At 37.9% G+C, this 22,344-nt stretch overlaps 1 protein-coding gene across 11 annotated transcripts in view; it reads right to left on the reverse strand.

Moving 5' to 3' along the window:
* Positions 1-22,344, reverse strand: part of CFAP20DC (CFAP20 domain containing) — a 266,758-nt gene that overhangs the window by 241,321 nt on the left and 3,093 nt on the right. For all 11 annotated transcript variants that reach the window (XR_003518687.1, XR_003518688.1, XM_027587613.1 and 8 more), the window contains exons 3-4: positions 19,822-19,915; positions 12,151-12,223 (exon numbers count right to left, since the gene is read on the reverse strand). Coding sequence is in view for 9 of the 11 variants with exons in the window: in XM_027587613.1 (XP_027443414.1) it covers positions 12,151-12,223; positions 19,822-19,915 (167 nt within the window). In the remaining 2 variants the exon portion in view is untranslated. The remainder of the gene's footprint in view (positions 1-12,150; positions 12,224-19,821; positions 19,916-22,344) is intronic.

The raw sequence follows: 22,344 nt of genomic DNA on the forward strand, positions 1-22,344 counted from the left end.
GCAGCTCTCAGGTAATGTGTGACAGAAATACATAAAACTGTTGTAAGCCACCTTAGCAAACCTGGCAAATACAGTATGAAATGAGCCTAACATTCTGTAGATGCTCAAGAAACCTAACCATTCTAATCAGTGCTATTATTTAGCTAAAGCAGTACTAAAAAACTGTTGCTTTGTCTTTGAGTGACTGCACAAAGCAGAGCCTACCCTGACTAAGGTAGTTTATACAGCACCATTGACATAACCTCAGGATTCCAGGTAAATGAAGGACATGACATAGGATAGGAGTGGCAACAAAGTAGCTCTCACTGTAACAAAAAATTCTGGCTACCACCTACCCCTAAATACCACCCACTGGAGGGGCTCAGGAGTATCTACAGAGGTCACTGGTAGGTGGCTGAGAAAGGAAGAGGTTCTGAGATGACTGAAAAATGCCCAGACTCAAAGGAGAGTGCAGTGGGTCTACCAGCCCATTTGCCTGACCTGACCACACCCTCTTCTCAGGGAATCTGCTCCAGCTTAGAGCCTCTGAAGCTGAAACCGAAGATGAAGCAGCTGGCTGAAAGCCAATGATTGGCCTGGTTATAATCCTGATTATTCTTCAGATCTCTGCACTGGAAGATACACCGACTGAACGTGGTCCGACAGTGATGGGTATGGGAGTTGTGGGGGCATTGAGGGAGCTACTGGCAGCCATATTTGCCCATGCGCATAATGACAAGCAATCAGAGAAAGCTGGTCTACAGGATGAAACAGAACAGAGCAGACTTACAGGACAAGAGATGAGAGAGGAGCTGCCAGAGAGAGAAGTCAGTGACAACTTTTGCCTCCAAAGAGAACTATATCAACTTGTACAGTGGGTTCCATAAGATCTCTCCACATTCTTCTAATACTTCTCCTTTTACTTGACATAATTTAAATGGAGTAATGTCCCTAACAACCAAATGATCCTTAAAAGTAGTAGTTTTTTTTTTTTTAACCTTATCTTGAACACGGAACACAGAATTAAACTGATTTCTGGTGGTTTGTAGAGGACAGGGGTTGGGGAGGAATAGAAACCTGGATTACAGTAACAGAATTAACTTTCTACAATGGAGAGTCCAAAGTACTTGCAGAAATAACTTCGCTTTCAGAGTGTCAGAAACCATGATTATAAAATCATACAACATCTTTACTTTTTTCCAACGCAAGCACTAAAAGGCAGCAAAGATGCTAGAGAGTCAGGAGTTCTGGATTTGGTGTTGGCTTTCCTCCAAGAAAATTAGTGTCTTGAAAAAGGTCACATCCCCTTTCTGAGTCTCAAGGTTTTTTTCTATAAAAAATAGGGGTTGGGTAAGATTTGTAGATTCCCTACAATAATAGAGAATTGAACTTCTAAAATGTTTTAAAAGTTTATGCTAACACATCAATTTCTAAAATATAGTGAATTTGTACATTTTATTGTAAATCACTATGTTTATGGTAGAGCAATAATCACATATGGTTTTAAATAATTTATTTTCCAAGTTATAAATCAGTGGCACTTAAGGCTTAGAAGAAAGGGGATGGTAGTACCTATGTATAGGAAACAGAACAGCTGTTTCTATTTACTGCTAACAAATGTAACCAACCTCCAACTATACTGAGGATTTCGTATGACTGTCATTGTTTCAGTTTATTATAATTGCTTTTTAAATATGAAAGAGATACAAAACGTAAGATCACTAATGTGTTCCAATAAGAAAGGGCAGACTACTTGGTTTTAATTAAAGTTCTCTGGGAGTTTTGTTAGGGGCTTATAATCAGAGTTTTCATTGATAAGCCAAGTGTGATGCTCCTTAGCTTTAATAATCCAGCCTTGGGAACAGGTATTTGCATAGATTCCTACCCACAGAGCCATTTTGAGAAAACTCAAGAGAATGTATTTCTCCTTACCTAAGTTCTTCTGCCTTTCCTCATTCTTTGAAATAGTTACTATCCTGCCTGTAGAGGTGTAGCTAAGAGAAATGCAGTTTATATTGAGCAGGGCAAATAAAAAGTTAAATTAAGTCTCGATCAGTAGTTTTCCAGGAACTAAGTGTTGAGAAGAGGAAAGCCGGATACTGTTCACCTGCTTCTTACTCTAATTCTCATTTCTTTTCCTACCTTTTCCTAATCCAGGAACCACCCTGACAGTATATCAACACATTTCAGTATATAATATGATATAACAAGGGTTACTGAAGACCCGCCATGCACACAGAATTCTTCTAAGGGCTGTGGTGATCACAGTGATGAGTAAGTTGTCCTTACCCTCAAAGGAATCACATACACCAGTACGGGAACACTGAATGGAGAGACCAACTGCAGCCGGAAGAGTAGGGGAGGGTGCATGGAGGATACATATTTGGGTTTGACTTTAAAGAGTGATTAGGGTTTCAAAAGGTAAAGAGACAGGATCAGGTTGGGTGACAGCAAACGTTAAGAGCATGTGGGGTGTTGTTCAGCAACCAGAGTGTCTATGGCAAAGGGAAGGAGTGGAAGGAGTCATGGAGGGAGAGGTGTCTAAGGTCGGATCCAGAAAGGCCAAGGGTGCCCAGTGACCACCAACTCTGTAGGGCTTGGGTGGTGGCAAATCTGATGGCTTCATGGATATAGGATGTCTAAGATCGAAAGCGAAAACTTAAAGTTCAAATATTGATCATTTAAAAATAACAACAAATGTTAAGAGGTCCCGGCAACAGAATATTTAAATGTAGTTGAAATTTGCAACGTCAGCTTTATTTGGCTATGTATTACTACTCAGTTTTAAAAAGAAGCTCGAACCATCTCAGTGGACTTCAGCCTTTTGAGGGAGAAACAGCATCCTCTGTTCATATAAAACATATAAACACTGGCATCCCAAAATATATGTAAAACTGAAAAAAAAGGGAGAACAGACCGTTCTGTTTGAAGTAACAGAAGAGACTGACAACTGTATAAAAATCAGCCCATCAGACACTTTTAAATGTTCTTTCCAGTTACCTCCCAAACTTCATTTCAATGAATGGAAATTCTAAATAGAAGTATCACCATCTTACCAATTTTAAAGCACCCATATTTTCCTTCACTTCTTCCCCCCAAAGAAATACACCACACCACAAACTGAGACCAGCTTAAAGGAGTTTAACAATGCAAGGAATCAGAAATTGCTGACAGAAGGAAATGAACTTTTACTACATGTGTGCTACGTGCCACGTACTATGTTAGATCTCTGTGAACAAGGTCCAATGAAGTCTGTGCCTGCCTACTGGCAATAGCTGGGCAATGTCTTTTCACATGGGACTTAGAAATTCAAAGTTCAATGATAGCTCCATTGGGACCCAAATGCATTAGCCCCTGAAGATCTCATGGTCTAGTTGGGGTACACAGTTTGTTGTAGCGATACATAAATAATAGGGCCATTACATGATAAATGCCAAACAGACTTCTGTGTAAGTGCTGTTCTAAGATACGTTTGTGATTTACTACATATATTTCATTCCACCGAAGTTATTTCTGTGAGTCCAAATAAAGATTCTAAAGTACTTGTCCATCTAAGTAAGAAACTCTACAATTTAAGGGAAAAAAAATTACAAAAATCAGGAATGCTAGAGATACCAGCCTTCCCCACTGGGGGCTGCTCCTTGTAATTATTACTGGATGACTTAATCAAAGCCAAATGATGTCATAAATTTTCATGACATATTTTAATTGCTAACAAGGAATTCTTCCATATTAAAAAGTTCTAGAATGCTCCATTAATAAACATTCCTAAATTATTACAAATTTTATAATGGGGACTATGTAAGTCCCATAACGTACATATTGCATTGTACTTTGTAGATGTTTAAAATTATTTTATTCTGAGTAACTGAAATAACTAAGTGCCAGAATAAAAATAAAAGACAGTGAGAGGGGGCACCTGTGTGGCTCAGTCGGTTAAGGGTCCAACTCTTGATTTCGGCTCGGGTCGTGATCTCAGGTTGTGAGATGGAGCCATGCATAGGGCTCCATGGAGCTCAGTGCAGAGTCTGCTTGAGATTCTCTCCCTTTTCCTCTCCCTCTGCCCTTCCCCCTGCTTGTACTCTCTCTCTCTCTCTCAAATAAATAAATCTTTAAAAAAAAATACAGTGAGAAGAAAAGAGAACCAAACCAGATGAAACACTTCTCCTGACAATAAAAAGTGAGCTATGTATCAATGACATTGAAGAAACCACCTCTGCCATATCAAAGAAGTAAGGGCATTTGGAAGATACGTGATTTGCTATGAGTCATCTTTAATCATCCCTGGTAGTGAAGGAGAACATGGGCAGCAGTAAACAGCAAAGACCTACATCTTATACCTTAAGCACTGGAAATCTACATGCTTTATCTATTTTTCCCAAGGCCTGTTTATTCACAGATGAACCTTCCTGTCCATCTGTAGTTCTACACTTGGCCTGGTCACCTGTGAGTCCCTTCAAACAAAAGCTCTGAAGCCAGGAGTTCCTACAGTTGTCTTTTTTTTTTTTTTTTTAGATTTTATTTATTTATTTGAGAGAGAGAGAATGAGAGATAGAGAGCACGAGAGGGAAGAGGGTCAGAGGGAGAAGCAGACTCCCTGCTGAGCAGGGAGCCCGATGTGGGACTTGATCCTGGGACTCCAGAATCATGACCTGAGCTGAAGGCAGTCACTTAACCAACTGAGCCACCCAGGCGCCCTACAGTTGTCTTTTAAATAAGTCGCTAGCATCCATAACCAACATTCTTCTCATGTTTATGCTGATCACTTTCTTCCAGACAGAGAACCTGCATGAGTCAGTAGTCAAAAAAAGCTTTCCCATCTCTCTTCAGGGACTAGTACCATGAAACTTCACAGGGAAAAGAGACATGCCCAACTTGTCACAAAATGTTTTAGAAGAACAGGGGTACCTAGGTGGCTCAGTCGGTTAAGTGTCTGCCTTCAGCTCAGGTCATGATCCCAGGGTCTTGGGACCGAGGCACACGTGGAACACACTTCTCCCTCTCCCTCTGCCCCCCACCTGCTCATTTTTTTTCCCTCTCTCAAATAAATAAAATCTTTTAAAAAATGTTTTAGAAGAACAATCTGAAAATTAAATATCCCAGCACTCTTATTTAGATATATAAAAATTATAAACTGACTATGCAGTTACCGTTGGCATTATGAATTTAATCCTTGTAATTACTCAATAAATAGGTATAAATATCACCCCCATTGTACAAATGAGGTTGTGACACACAGAGGGCTCAGCATCTCGCCCAGGGTCTTCAAGCTAAAACATGGCAAAGCCAGGAAATCCAAGGCTGCAAGCCGACCCATCACAGGACTCTGACTTATGTCCTGATGGTGTTTAGGGCAATAATTTAACTGCACAGCACTCTAACAAATGTATGACCTTTAATTATGATTTTACAGAGTAAGAACACTTCCAAATATTTGCATATGTGCAATTTTTCTTTTGCTAGTATTGTGTTTTAGCTTTCAGAATGTACCTAGGTTATCTAAAGAGTACTGTCAAGATACTTTAGAAAAGTAAAATGAACCAAACAACCAGAAAGAAAAGATTTCTCAAAAAACATTTATTTAATAGATAAAGAATATGGCATCTGATTTATATACCTACCACATGTGTTATCTAAATCTTCTACACAAAACCTATTTTAAGGCATGCAAATTTAATATATTATGAAAGACACTATGCAAAGCATCTTAAAGTGCTCTCCTTACTAGTGCATGTAACAAAATATACTGATTATGCAAGTATATTTAATTGGATATAATTAAAATAATGAGATTTAAATACTGATGATTTTAAAAAGAAAAAATAGAAGTTGGAATTAGCCATGAGACACATTCAAAATGTTAATGAAACTTGCAATGTCATGACTACTTTAGTACTCGATACTCCTACTAGTTTAAAAAAGAGCAACACCTGGCCATTTTTGCCAGGTTCTAAACACATAGAGATGTGACATAAAATATTTTATTGGATAATAGAATACTTGGCTCTTGGATAATATCTTTTTTACACATCACTTAAGAGATACATAGCAACCACTATTTTCTTCAAAGAAAGGCATCAAAATGACCAAAAAAGATAACATAAATTTTCCACAGGAAGAGTTGTGCTTGGTTAAATGGACACAATCTCAAAAGCTCTTGCCAATGTCATTCTGATGTAAAGATATCAAATTTAGGTATTCTCTCAACTCTGGTGGCTTTAAAGTGGCTGAAGATGACAGCTGGCATGTGAAAAGACAGGTCTGCAGCTGTGAGGCCATATTCCCTTCACTTGGTATAAAGTTTCAAAGAGGTCTACTGTCCCCAACATTACTCAAGAAGAGACAAGAGCAAAATTCAATAGGGTAGAAGGACCTGAAACTTCTATTAAACTTCTCTTCTGACCTCTTTGTCTAGCTCACTAGCAACAATACAGAAAAGGTGATACATGGAAGACTTTTATTAAATTACCTTGAGGCTAAAGCTTTGTTTTGTGGGGTGGGTATGTTTCAATTTTCCATTTTACAGAAATGTAAGATTAAGCTTTAAGATCCACATGGACCTAAACCTCCTAAAATTTCTTAGGAAAAAACCCAACATCGATTAACTCTGACAATTAAAACAAAATAAAACAAACTCATATTACCATTTACCGAAGAGGAAACTGAGACAGAAGTTAAGTGCCTGGCCCTAAGGCATATAACTAGGGGAATACAGCAAAAGGATAAAAGAAAAATTCTGGAATGAGCGTGCGACATAAATCTTAGATGGAATTCTAGGTTAAAATCATTAAATTCTACTCAGATATAAATTCAAATTCAGAATATTGGAATGAGGACATTACAAAGGATCAGTTAAAATTTGAAAGGACTAGGGACCCTTTCAGGGGTCTCTCTCTTTTTTTTAAGAATTTACCTTATGAGATTCCAAATGGAAGTAGTACTCCAAACAGCTAAAGTCTCAAAATTCTGGCAATAATATTTCCCAGGACCTGCAGGCTAAGCATTCTCAACCTCTACAAATAGCACATGATGCCCAACACCAGCTTCATAGTGCTTTCATCCCATATCCTGAAAAAGCACTGGTTGAGATGAGTGAAAATGAGAAAAATAATGTCAATTCACTAGAGGCATTAACAGTACAAAATGTCTCTCAGAATTCATTGAAATAATGACAAAATCAGGATAGAGAAAGGAATTAATGCAGCTCAACAATATTCAGTAAAGTGAATGCAATTCCTGTCAAAAAATGTAATATTCCAAAATCATTTAGTGTGATTGGCAGCATCAAATATAGCAAAATGGATTTCTATTTCAAGATGCAGTTGGTTCTTTTCCAAGAGCTCAGGTTCATGGTGTTCCTCCCGTGCACCCGATGTCTGCCCCCAGGCTTTGAAACACCTAACAGCCTACATAGGGGAGCCACTGGCTTCCCACTGCCTTGTACCCATGGCCTTGTACAGAAGAGATCACAAAAGGAAAGAATTCCCAAAATCTGCTGTGTATTAAATCATTTAACTGCAGGTCAAATAGTGAGACGTACATAGGTACACTAAAATACTTTGGAAATGAAAACTACAACCAATGCTAAGAAATAAGTAAAAGTGAGTTTATTTTTTAAAAAGTAAGAGAGGGGATTTTATTTTGTGGGTGGACACCAAAAGAGAAATGAGAGAACTGTGTTACTTTACTGCTAATATATTATGCATTAGTACAGTAAACATTCCCTTTTCTACACCTAGAATGTAATGTGTTTGGATAACTGCTGGTTGGGTTATGAAGCTCTGAAGAAAGAGGAACATCTCAGAATGAAAGACCTTTCCTTCCCAGAGCTTTAATGATAGCACCGTATTTATTACAGGAAGCCCCTACAAAAGACATAGAAGGCTTAGCACTTTTGTCTTATACAGGATTCAAATAAAATATCCCTACCACATATGTATGTATATATAGAAAAATAATATTTTCAAAAAAAAAGAAAAATAATATTTTCAAGTATGACAGCTTGGCATGGTGGTGCAGAGCACAGGTTCCACATTTAAACTGTAAGTCTGAATTCTAGCTCTATTTTTTTTTAGATTTTATTTTTTATTATTTATTTGTCAGAGAGAGAGAGAGAGAGAGAGGGAGAGAAGAAACAAGCACAAGCAGGGGGAGTGGCAGGCAAGTGGAGAAGCCAGCTCCCCGCTGAGCAGGGAGCCCGATGTGGGACTCGATCCTGGACTCTGAGATCATGACGTGAGCCGAAGGCAGACCCTTAACCGACTGAGCCATCCAGGCGTCCCTGAATTCTAGCTCTAAGAGTTAGTAGGTCTATAACCTGTGGCAAATTCCTTAACCTTTCCGGACTTCAGTTTCCTTAATGGTAAAACAGAGGCAATAATTATGACTACTGTATAGGTTCGTTCTGAGGGTTAATTCAGCTAAAACAAAGTGTTTGGGACAATGTCCAGTATATAGTAAGTGCTTAATAAATGTGAGCCTTTATTACTTTATGTTAATTTTCTCATTTAATTCTTATGACACACCTGTGAAGTAGATATTACTCTCAACCCACGGGTGAGGAGAGTTAAGTAATTTGCCCAAAGTCACACAGAGGTAAAACAGGACTTGACAATGGATCTGTCCAGGTCCAAGATTATGCTCATACTTCTACCTAATACTTCCCATGTTACCTACAGGTCCTGCTCTTATATCATCATAACATTTATCAGGATGCATTTAAATTGCCTTTTAACTGATTTTTTCACCCTTAGAATAAACTCTTGTGAGGACAGAGACTGGGTCCTGTTCATTCATTTCAGTCCATTAGTCCCCACTGCCCACTAACCCACATTTCAGAGCTTTTGTGCCAGGCATTGTTAGGTCCTGGCATATCACACTGAGTAGAACCCACAGGTCCCTGTGCTGGTGGAACTCAAAATCTACCCCCAAAGACTGATAACCTAAGCACATAGAATTATAAACTGGTATAGTTATAAAGAAGGAAATAGAACAGGGTGTTAGAAAAGATCTTAAAAGATGAAACTCATTTAGTGGGGCAAAATGCAAAAAGGCCTTTCTGAAGGGACACATAAACTGATGAGAAGACTTAGGAGGAGCTAGCAAGGCAAAGAAATGGGGATACAAACCACTTGTCATAGGACCCTAAGAAAAGACTTCTTCATCTGATGTGTGAGGAAGGGAAAGCTACTAAGGCCAGAAAGGTACCGGTCTAGCTGACAAATGGTAAGCTCAGGGCAGAGATGAGATATGATGAAAAGAGAGAGATGACAGACCAGAACACACAGGACTATCAAGAACTGGAGAGAGTTTATCCTTGGTACGATGGGAACTCCACTTGGTTTTTAGAAAGGTCATGCTCGCTGCAATGTGGAGACTAAATTGAAAAAAGACAGGAGAAGAATCTGGGAAATCCACTGAGATGCTCCACAGCAGATGAGGGGCCCTGTGATGGCAGTCTGGGACCAGAAGGGAAGAAGTGGGGTAGGAAAAAGTGTACAGGTCCAACGTGTATTGACCTCCACCCCTAACATGCTGCCGGACAAGAATGGGGATTCAGTAATTTGTGGACTGACTGACTGACTGAGTGATTTCTCAGGCAGGGCGGCTGCTGGTTCTAAGGCATCCACTAACCCACAGACACATGACCTCCCCCTGAGCAGTATCACCATCTAGTGGAAGTGAGAGACACAGGAAGATATTGAAGAAATGATGTTTACATTGATAATCCAGCTGACAAGACTCCACTTGTGAAAACCTCTTGTAAATGTATCTTTGTGAAACAAAACGCCTCTCCCATTCTGACAATGGAAAATTTAAGAAGCCAGATATCTTTCTGCTATATGACTTTCCAAGCTTGTTAGAGAAATGTATTATTTAAAACAGCCTGGAGCTATGCTGCTAGAAACACAGTAAAACATTAAGGGTGCTGAAAGAAAGTCCTCTCATTAAAAAAAAAAAAAAAAAGCTGTAGTTAGACAGTCTATACTCATTATTCTATGTTCTTTCTTATAAAAATATGGTCTCTGTCATTACTTCCTAAAATGGCAAAATATTCTGATTATCTATTAGCAACAAATTCAAATTCAGAGTCAATATTTTTCCTTAGAATCTGCTAAATTGGGTGCCTGGGTGGCTCAGTCAGTTAAGCGTCTGCCTTCAGCTCAGGTCACGATCCCAGGGTCTTTGGATGGAGCCCTGCATTGGGCTCCCCACTCTGCGGGAAGCCTGCTTCTCCCTCTCCCACTCCCCCTGCTTGTGTTCCCTCTCTCGCTGTGTCTCTGTCAAATAAATAAACAAGATCTTAAAAAAAAAAATAAAAAAGAATCTGCTAAATTCACAAAGTCAGGACAGTGAATGTTTCCCCCATGTTATTTAAAAATTTTGACCTTTTGTCCATAAGACATTTATTTTGCTAAAATTATAAAACTAAAGCCATTTGAAAATGCTTGTCCACGTGGTTATGACAACAAGAGAATCTATGACTATAGTCGAATGAATTCAAAATCTAATAAATAATCCCATCACTCCTGAAAATGTTTTCCCATCCTTAAGTTGGCCAAGATGTTCATTAATAATAGGGTAATGAAGGTGTAGTCGGGCTTACTTACATCAGATGCTCTTTTGCTGAGACGAAGTTAAACCTAACATACCTGTCAATTTCTCAATAATTAAAAGCTTTAGTTATTATTAACTTAGTTAAAACAGTATCTCACCTAGGCTAGGGTGATAAGCTCAAGTATCTGTGGGCACAAATAAAGCTTAATTTTGCATAGGCACAGAATGCTCAACATCAAGAGTCTGCTCCAAGGTTAAGCCGAGCGTCCGGCACAGCTTTGATCAGAAGGCCAACTACCAGTGCCCCTGCCGCAGCTTCTAAAGACTCTCACAGCACAGGTGGTAGAGATCAGAAGAAAAGGCACTGCACTGGATTTCTATATAAGGAACTTAATAAGTTTAAAAATAAAATACAGTTTGCCTCCTTCCATTTGGTAGGAAACAACTTTCTCCTACATTGGAAACAAGTCTTTATGTGGTATTCTCTGTACCTTCAGAATGCCTTCAGGGTCTTGAAAATGCTTTTTCTGCAGAACCAGGGAAAGATACATAAAAGCATCAAATAGTGTTTTGGTGCTGTTACTGTAAGAACTGGTTTAAAGAATTATGGTAACCATGGCAGATGATAACAGAAAATCTTGGAAGTTTACTGAGGTTTAAAGTTGAATAAAATGAAGGTATATATTGTTCCATCTGTCCTTTCTCACTCAAGAAAACAAGATTGTATATTATCATCTAAAATTTGTATTTTTCCAGCATACATACAAATCACTAATAATGCACAAAACGAAGACAAATGAATAACCTCAAATTTATGTTCTCACTTTATTAAGAAAGCTCTTCCTTCCTCTCAGTTACCAATGTAACTAGTACAAAATTACCTTTATTAATAGAAAAGTCATTTATTCCAGCTGGAAAATAAAAGACTAAGATTAGGCCCTGGACAGCTATTAATTACAAAGAAAAATGAGAAAATAGCATACCTTAAATCTAATGTTTTATTAAAAGTGCAAATGTATTAATGAAATCTTAGGCAATATTCCATTTTATCTGAACGCATAAATCAAATGTTATTTTCTCACAATCATCTCAGATAACAGACAGCCCAACTGAGTTAAAGTTGTATATTCTCATTTTTGCTAAACAATCTGTTCATAGCAAGGCTATTTAAAACAAATATATTCCAAGCCATTCATACGTCAACCGATATTTCTAAACTAAAGCAAATAACTTTAAAATGAGGTATTTCGATCAATTTTAATCCAAATATGGTTTTCAATAGCAGAGAGTACAAAATTACCCCTCATTTGAATGAAAATCTCACACTTCGGGATTATTTGTTTCTGCATGTTATAGCCTGTTTATTGTGAAATCCACAATCCTTTGATATTTTCTTAAACAGATGAAATTTGCCTTCTTCCCTTAGGGAAATGCCAGACTATAATGATATTTGAGAAATACAATTAAATTAGTTTAATTACTTCATGTCAACTTGATAAGTCACTGCTCTTTAATGCAAAACCTGCCACTTGTAATTAATGACTGTCCATACTGTTTCAATCGATTAAATGTCTAAAACACATAAAACATTGAAAGAAGTTCTGTATATCTTACAGCAATTCAGTGGAGAAGTCTTGTCCCAGGGGTATGTAAATCTGAAGTACAAGAAACCTCTGGATCAGTCCAACTAGAATGAGAGGGGGAAAATATACATTCATATGTTCAAACCATTTATATATGCATATAAACCAACACAATCACATACCATCAACAACCTGAAGCTTTTAGCGTTTCAGTAATATAGTACAACTGTAATAGCACTGCCCATAAGTTACAACTTCATTATAAAAGCAAAAAAGTTGATGAAAATCAAATCAAACTCTAACAACAAATGTTGCCTTTTAAAGTCCCATCTGTGGGCTTGGTGAAATTTTTATGAAAATTTAAAAAATAATTTTTTACTTACTATTTTTATTAGGTTGCAAGAGAATGTACACATAGGACAGCATTCAATAGAAACCTATAAAATTGAACTACAGATTCCCATCAAGGCAGCCATAAAAGCATGTGGCAATTATTTTTATCCACTGACAGTTTTAACTGAACTAAACAACTTAATAAAAAACAATAGATCAAGAAAAACAATTCTGATTATGACAACTACAGCTGAAGGTTTGATGAGCCATATCTAGTTCATGATTTTAAATGTGTCCACAGTGAGATGGATGGAGGAATATATTTTCATTTATAATGCCTTTTGTTAATTTAACATACTTTTAATTAATTCAGTGCTCACAAACTGCAAACTGCTTTCATTTCCCATCACCAGCTTCATCTGAATTAAAAATATCTGAAGAAAAACCAACCCCTACGGCACTTTTGATAGCTGAAGTCTACAACTGTTTCGAAAATCAATTGATTTTATATTATCTCTTCAGACCCATTCACTTAATTCCTTTTCTCTTAGGTTTTGAACTTTTGCTGGATCTCTCAATTATGATGCTCCTAATGGATGTTTTAGAATCACTTCCTCCTAAAACATGCCTTTTAGGAACTTATTTCCTCATGTGGGACTTCTGTAGGAAATGGAAATGTTCTGACTTATCTCTGAACCTCTCCTACAAATCTTACAGTACAGGGCAACAGGAGAGGATAAAAGAAGGCTACTGGTCTAAAATGCATATTATTTTCTATTTATTCCAACTCAGTAGACTTAACAAATTTAAGTATTTCAAAGTAACAATATGTGTATGTTTGTTTGCTTGTTGTGTGTGTGTGTGTGTTTTAACAACACATGTTTGGGTAATCTACATGTATGTTCTGGTTTATAATTCCTTTGGTAAACTGTTTTGCAACATTCCTGAACAACTTAAATAGTTCCTACATTTTACCCAAAATTTAGTTTCTACAAAATAAACATATTTGGACAAGTCTGCTTAATATCTTTTAAGTCAAACATACAATGATAACTTTTACTTATAATGCTAAGCTTACAAACTGCTCCAGAGAGCCATCCATAGAGTAGTAATATAATGGAAATAGGGGATAACAGGCTCTGACCTTTGAAAATTCTCTAGGGGGTGCCTGGGTGGCTCAGTTGGTTGGGCGACTGCCTTCAGCTCAGGTCATGATCCTGGAGTCCCGGGGTCGGGTCCTGCATCGGGCTCCCTGCTCAGCAGGGAGTCTGCTTCTCCCTCTGACCTTCCTCCCTCTCATGCGCTCTCTCTACCATTCTCTCTCTCTCTCAGTAAATAAAAATCTTTAAAAAAAAAAAGAAAAAAATTCTCTAGGAACTGGATTTTACCATATTTATGGGAAAAGCCAATGAGGCAACCCTGAGTTCTGGACTACAAAACTAAAGTGAGATACCAAAATGAGGCCAACTTCAATAAATCATCATTAATTTCTCCCCTGCATCTTCCATTGATTGACCCTATGGCGTTTTTCCATTGCACAATGGCCTCTGTATATAGAGCTGAGACAGCACCTGGATAAATGAAATCAGTCTTTACAAAGGTCCCTAAGTTGTGTCACCAATCTCACTGAATCAGCACAATTTTCTTCGAAAACAATGAGCTACGCTACACATACAGGGCGTTTTCCTATGAACATTTTTAGATATGAAAGACACTTGCCCTCAAAAAAGAAAGTAATTTGTAATTCAACTTTCTCACATACAGAAGCCCTAGTTTCCAAAAGGCTTCACTTCTAAGATTAAAAGAAGTATGACAATACCATATGGTGATGATCTGACAAAGAAAAAAGTACTTTAATAACATTTGACATACACTGATCCTGTGTGTCAGAAATGCTAAATAAACTCTATAGTAATATTTTTTCTAGTGGCCTAGTAAATTTAAACTGACTCTTGTCTACATTATATTGAAAATCACTAAGTAATGCTGAATGTGAACTACTATTAGTCAAAAAATGCCCATCAAGTATATAAAATTCATAAAAATTTAGTCTTTTTACTGAAATATGCAGGTTTCTGCAGTTTCATAATCTGTTCTCTGCTGAGATAAACTACCTCTATTTTTAAGGGGTCAAGTCCTTTTTTCCTTTGAATCTTTTAAAGCGCATTTAACTGGTAAAATACCATCAGGTTTTTAAAGAGTAGTTTTATACTTGCTTCATTACAGCCAGTGACAGTTGTACACCAACATACACCACATGTACATCTCACAATTGTTTCATTGTCCACGAGTTTGGGATGAGGGCACAACACAGTCATCCTTTACAGGTGCCCTGCCAAGTCTGAAGTGCAGTGACTGAAGCTACTTCCTGCTTCCTAGCGCAGTCCCGGCACGAACAGCACATTGAAGTGCACCTCTCCCACTTCAACCCAGAAGACAGGAAATAGGTATGCCTCTATTCTGGATCATTCCATATTCCTCGGGCAAATCAGAAGATCTCTCTGGGCTCTTTTCCTTTCATGTGTAAAACTGGGCTGGGCAAATTGGGTATATGCCTCATAGGATTATTTGTATGAATTAAATTAGATCATTCAAAAAAAGACTTATTGAGCATCTACTACATGCCAGACTCGATGCAGATGTTTTTGTAGTGAATAAGACAGACACTGTCTGTGCTCTCTTGGAACCGATATTCTAGTTTCAGGAAGGAGAAGGTCAGGGTGCAATGAAAGTGTATAATCCTTGGTCACTGGAGGGAAGATGAGTGAGGGTTTTCTGGCAGAAATAACACTGGAATTCAGCCGGGAAGAAAGAGCAGGGGTTGAGTGGGCGAGGGAGATGAAGGAACAAATATCATAGGGAGAGGGAATACTCCACCATGTGATGAAAAAAGCCATGGTGAAGTGCATGAATCTAAAGACATAAAGGACTGGTAGCAACACAGAAAGGAAAAAGCAGCAGGAGGTGATTCTGGCAAATAGCTAGGATCTCAATCATTCAGGGCTAGGAAGGCCATGTGAAGGATATAGGTCATCCTAAGATCAATGGGAATCCACTCATATATTCATTAATTTATTCCACAAAGATTTACTGAATGTCTACTATGTGTCAGGCACTATACTAGGTGAACAAAATAGACTAAATTTCTGTGCTGGGGGTGCTTACCTCTGGAAACTGTGAGAAAAACAATAAAAAAAACCCTCTAAGGAACAAATAGCACGTAAAATGGAGATAAGTACATGGGAAAAAGTAGAGAAAGGTAAAAGGGATCAAGAGTGTGTAAGGTCTATAAATTACAGGGCAGGGTGGGCTGTCATTGAGAAGACATTGTAGTAGAGGCCCACAGAAGAGATGGTGAGCCACGCAGCTATTTGGGAAAAAACAGCTCTAGGCAGAGGGTTACCAGCTTGTGCACAGGTGTGAAGGTGAAAGGGCACCAGGCTACGTTTGAAAACAGCAAGGAGACCTGTATGGCTGCAACAGAGTGGACAACAGCAAGAGTAACAGGAGATAAGGTCAGAGAATTAAGAGGGTACCAGATACCATAGGGTCCCACAGATCTTTGGTTTTCACTCAGAGATGAGACATTTTCAGTAGTGGAGAGCCTTACATTTGCAAGTATTGCTCTAGCTGTGAAACTGACAACAAACTGTAGGGAAGCAAGTAAAAAAAAAAACAGGTGGGCCAATGAGAAGACGAATGCATGAGATATTCCAAGCATGAGATGTGGTGGCACTGGCGGCGACAAAAAGTCGTAGTCAGACTCGAAGTCTAACCTGAAGATAGAACCAACAAAATCTTCCTGATGGACTGAAAGAAGAGAAAAAAAATCGGCCTGATTGAAGTTTTTTGTCAGAGCTACTGGAAAAGACAGGTTGCTAACAACGGAGATATGGCTATCTGTAGCAGCAGGAGTGGTTTGTAGGGTAAAGCTGTCCAGATAGAAATGTCATCTAAGCAACTGAAATTACAAGTCTGGAGTTTGAGAGAGAAGTCTGATTTGGAAATACATTTAAGCTGGAGTAAGAAGAGATGGTATTTACATCTATGAGACAAGCACCGATATTCAAAGGAGTAAATACAGGTAGAGAGTATCAAGGGTCAGGTCTGTAGGCATTGCAATATGAAGCTGGGCTGGGGAGAGAAAGAACCATGAAAGGAAATTAAGAAGGAAGACCAGTGAGGTGGAAGGACGATGGGCGTCCAAGGAGGATGGTGTCAACTTGTTAAATGTTGCTGATACGTCAAGCACGATGAGGGCTGCGAATGAGCCACTGGATTCAGGAATACAGAGATTACTAGGGACCCTGACAAGAGCACTACCAATAGAGTGGTGAGGTCAAGATCGTTGAAGGGTTTTAAACAAAGCAGGTCATAATGACATTTATTTTAAGAATACCAAAGTGGGAGTGGGAGTGGGAGTAGGTTGGGGGGGTGGGCCTCATAAAGATGACCTCATCTTCATCCTCCAGAGCAGCTGAAACTTAGATAAACACAAGGCTTCAGGGATGCTGATCCCAACAGACACACCTTAAGATTCAGATGCCCCTGGCAGAGAAAACAGTGGATTCAAATAAGAGCCTCAAAAAGATTAAGCCCTGGGGCAGACCATCCAAACGACAGATTTTTGTGTGTGACACTGCTGCATCTCATATGGGCAGCTCCACAGCATGATCCAGGATGAAGAGCAGCATGGATTTATTTGTTTAGTTGGCTAATCATTTACTTAATCTGCTTATGAGGGCGAACTGGTTACAACTAGAAATTATAACCCAAATTGTGATAGTTTCTTAATGTGGCAAAGGTAACAAACTTATTAAACACCAACTACATACGATATACCAAGTTAGGGGAACAGAGTGGATGGTGCAAGATTCCTGCGCTGGAGAAGTGCATGATCTGATCATCAATATCACGCTTTCCTCTGTTTGATAAGATGTTATGTAAAAAACAAACAAAACTCTGACATTTAGAGATGCTCAAATATAATTCAGAAATATCACCATTTAAAATGAAAAGTTAAACATACTTACTTTCATCATTTAGCTTTTTTCCTAACTACCTAACATAGTGGGAAATACATATGGGGTACCTAATGTCAGGTTTGCATAAATAAAGTGGATGTTTACTCTTAAAATAGGAATACCTAATGGTAACTGAACTAAATTTAGAAATGTTAACGGAAAACCAATTCTCTACTCAAGACATGACATTCAATTTAACAACAACGTCACACAGAAGGTTGTTTTACACAAGTGAAAACAGCTATAAAGTTCTGTTATCAAAAATTACAAATAATTAATCTTAAAGGTTAGTACAGGGCAGACTCTATAAACTGTTTCATTTGTTACAGCACCACACATGCTACCGAAGAGCCAGATTAATTTTTAATTATAGGGCATTGTACAAGAAATACATTAGAAGATTCTTCTGTTTCTTCCAATTAAAACTATCATTTTTCCTTTTACAAAGCAATTACAACACATTAAGCTTGTTTTATTTCTAAAAAAAAATCTTAGATAAATGTAGGAAAAGGGTGCTTGTCTTTAGTCACTTAGCCTTTGATAGAGGGGAAATCTTTCTCAGATCCAACTGAGAGAGGTTACCAGAACTGATTTGATTTTATCAGTAACATGATTATGTGCATAGATGCTAAGGGCATTGCACAGAAGGATAGGCCAACCAGAGAACACTGGTTTAGAACAAAGGCACATTCCCGCAAATCAGATGTATCCATCTCACAAAGTCAATATCCTTAAAAACAGATGGACCATGTCTCCTGCAACAAGAATAACCTACAATTTCAGACATATTTTTCTGGCTCATCTTAGTTTACCTCATTTATAAGTATATAAATTTTTGTGGAAATGAAAAAAAAAACTCTACTGTTTAAAAGGAACTATGAGGAAATCATGACTTTTAAAGTGGTAGTAAATTAATAAAAATGATTTCAACAAAGATTACTCCTTCTCTTTGAGGTTCTGTTTTATTTTAGAAAGAAACACTGGCAAACTATTTTAAAATTAATCATCTTCCATCTATAATTTCTATGGCTCATTTTACATCTTAGAAATCTAAATATGCATGCAGTAGTGTGAAGTGGTAGATAAAGCAGAGCCTGTGAAAGTTGAGAAAACCGAATTAAAACGAGAAAATCAATTACCAAGAACAGGTCTTTTCATAGGACCTGGTACACAGTAGGTGTTCAATAAATGTTCTTAATTAATAAAGGAAGAAATAAGGAAATGATCAACATAAAAAATAACTGGTTGCTTACATTTAATAAATCACCTGAAATCTACAGTTAATACATAGGATAAAGTTGATGAAAATCAGATGAATTATTTTGAAAAATTATATATCTTAAATTGCCATCAATTTACTCAAAGCCTAATTTGGTGGCAGAGCCTTGAATCTTAACCTCAGTTCTCCCAATAACTGGGTTTCTGATTGTAAATTCAGGTGATTTTTCAAGGTTCCTTCTGCTTTAAAATGATGTTCCTAATTTCCAAAGTAAGAAAGAAATGAAAATCTACTCTTTGGGTTTTTGTTGAAACACATATTTGTATTTATATTTATACATATTAGATATTAATATTCTTGAAGGTATACAAGTTGATGTGTCACTAAGTAATGCCTTCTATGGTATTTCACACAACTTTTTTCTCACAGATTTTTTCTATAATTTAGGAAGTCCTGAGTTTATTTCAAAGCTTACCCTTAATTATCTGATTTCTTGATGAGAAACCAATCTCAGTGTGTTTATTGTAAAAGAACTACTATCAGAATTAAAAGAGTTAATAAATGTGAAATGCTAGGGAAGTCATAGGCACACAGTAATTAATAAATACTGTTACTATGATAATCAATGGCTACCAAATAATTTTCTAAATCTTCTTAAAAATACTTCTAGCCGTGCCTCGGTGGCTTAGTCAGTTAAGCGTCCAACTCTTGATTTCGACTCGGGTCATGGTCCCAGGGTTGTGGGATCAAGTCCCACATGGGACTCTGCACTCTCAGTGCAGAGTCTGCTTGGGATTCTCTCTCTCCCTCTCCCTTTGCCCCTGCTTGCTTGTGCGCTCTCATTCTCTCTCTAAATAAATAAATAAATAAAATCTAAAAAAAAAAATACTTCTAGATTACGAATCAACAGTGAAGCAAAATACATATATATATAACTTAATATATATTTATATAATATTTATATATACATGAAGCCTGGCATAAGGTTGATTTCTAAATTAAAAACAGACCTATCACTTTAAGTTAACAGATGCCAGTAAAAGCCAAACTAATGCCTGTGTGCTAGACTTAAAAGTGTAACTTTAAAAATCAAATGTTAAGCTTTAATATCAAAAATCTTACTTACGGATTTGCTTATTCTCCTTCGGTAATTGAATTTTGTTTGTTTGGCTGCTGCCTTCCAGGACAAACACAAAACTTTTAACTTCTTTATCAAACTCCTATAGAACAAAAATAAAAACAGTGGTAATTAGAGCATATTTTATTTGGCTTCTATCATAAAATTGGAGCTGCAAACCCATAGGGGGAAAAGTCCCAGATTCAAATGACTTAAAAGTCAGGCCTTGATGATACTCTCACCCTGAAAACTGCTGGGAACTGGATACAGAAGCCCCACTATATCACTTGATAAATCCTCTATCATATCAAGAAACTCTTCCTCCAAATGATAAGAAATTCCCTAGTTTCAGGGATTCCCAAGTTACTAATTTAGAGTTTCCAGAATTTAGTTACCCTTCCTTCCTTTAATCAACATATTCCTGTCTAACAGCACAGGCTGAACATCACTCCATGTTACCATATACAAAATTACCTAACCTATGTTGTATCCAGTCCGCAAGTTCCTGGGTGTCTGGCCATGGCTCATACGAAATTAATCATTGCCTTATTTTACTAGTGCTCTAACCTGAAGTTCTATATGTCATCTACTGAAAATCAGTACTAATTAAAGTGTTACAATTAAGGTGACCTTTTTAAAAAACTATGGTAGGAGAGGGACGCCTGGGTGGCTCAAGTCAGTTAAGCATCTGCCTTGGGCTCAGGTCAACACCCCAGGGTCCTGGGATCAAGCCCCGCATTGGGCTCCCTGCTGAGCGGGCAGCCTGCTTCTCCCTCTCCCTCTGCTGCTCCCCCTGCTTGTGCTCTCTCTCTCCCTGTCAAATAAATAAATAAAATCTTAAAAAAAACAAAAAACAAAAAACTATGGTAGGAGAAACGTAAACAGAACAAAACCAAACCTGAAAATAAAAAACCTCCTTAAACATGACAGTCCGATTTCCATGACTCAAAGTGGTAATGTAAATGGTTATTTTTTCATTTTGAAGCAAATTCCCAACCTGAGTATAAAGACCCATTATAATATTTCACAGATCCTCCCAATCTCCCTCTCTGTATATGTTAAGAAATGCATTGTAACTAAGGCTGCTGAGCATTAAATACCATTTAAATAAATCTGTATTATATCCATCACAACAGCATCGCTCATGTATTTGAAATGAACACACATAGACTGACTATATCATTCTATCTATACACAAGTTGGGCATATACTTAAAACCTTTCAACAGCTTACCCAAATCATCAACATGGTCCATAAACCTCCACCTAGTCTAGTTGCTGCCTGGTTTTGCAAACTTCAATCTCCTACCTTGCACTCTTTCTTTTCTCTGTATTCTGACCTTAGTAGCCTTCTTGCAATTTCTTAAAAATTCTAAGTTCTCTCCTGCACAAGGAATTTGTATGTGCTTTTTCCCTTTGCCTGAAGCACTCTTGTCTCCACCAGGCCCACACAGTGCATAGTTAGCTCTTAGAGATCCAATGTCATTTCCTTGGGGAAGCCTTAATTACGCTCCCTGCTCTATACCCTCCACATCATTGATCTCTCATTCACAGGAAGAGCTGTATAATTTTAAGCAAGTTGTTTACTCTCTCCATGACCTCAGTTTTAGCATCCAGAAAATTGGCATAAAGTACCTATCACACAAGGCTACTGTATAAATATATGTAATGTGCTAAAGCTGGGCTTGGCAAACAGTAAGCACTCAGTTAACAGTAGCTTTAAAAAGTTACCCACAACATCCACAGAAAGACGTTTTCCTCCCAGTTGACTAGGAGAAGAGTGAAAGAGAAAGGGATAGGGATGGATATAGGTTTTTAGGTCTGTTGGCAGCAGGCTGAGGTAGTTTCTATCTGATGGCATCAATTTTCCCTGTGAAATGGGGCATGAGGTCTTCCAGTGAGTCGGTAAAGAGGGCCTGTACTTGTGGATTGGGGAGGAAGGGTAGAGAGTTGGGGGTTGAAAACTTGAAGATAATGGAGAAATAATCATTTGAGAGACTAAGAGAACATACAAGGAGAACTTTCCAGGTTATTCAGGTTGAATTTATTGTATTATTAATCTGAGAGGCTATTGATTTTTTTTTTCCAAAGTTACTGAGGGGCCCAGAGCTCTGCTCAGAAAAGAGAGATGACTGGGGATTCAGACACGGTTGGCCTCTGCAAGGTGCGTTGATGAAAGGACAAAAAGCAAGGGCATTCAAGGTTTTGCCTGGGAAGTGACTGAAGTCACAGACTCTGGATTCTGGGCTGGAGAGGAGAGGAAGCGAAGACAGAGAAAATATATGCCTAAATAAAACTAAGCACAGGGGAAGTAGAAAGGCGAATGGCCTCAAGGTCTCAATTAGGTTGAAGAACAAATACAGTGAGACTAAGTGAGCAAGTAGCCTTAAGAACCGAAGCTTGGGGTCGGAGAGAGATGTCTCAAGGTGTGTCTCAGTCATTTCAGGGGCCCTGCAGTTTACCGTGATAAGGTACAGGGTGTGACAGTGGGAACGGGGACTGACAGAGAGTGGAAGGGGTTATTAGTGATGAA

This window comes from Zalophus californianus, chromosome 1, assembly GCF_009762305.2.
Source record: "Zalophus californianus isolate mZalCal1 chromosome 1, mZalCal1.pri.v2, whole genome shotgun sequence".
NCBI lineage: Eukaryota > Metazoa > Chordata > Mammalia > Carnivora > Otariidae > Zalophus > Zalophus californianus.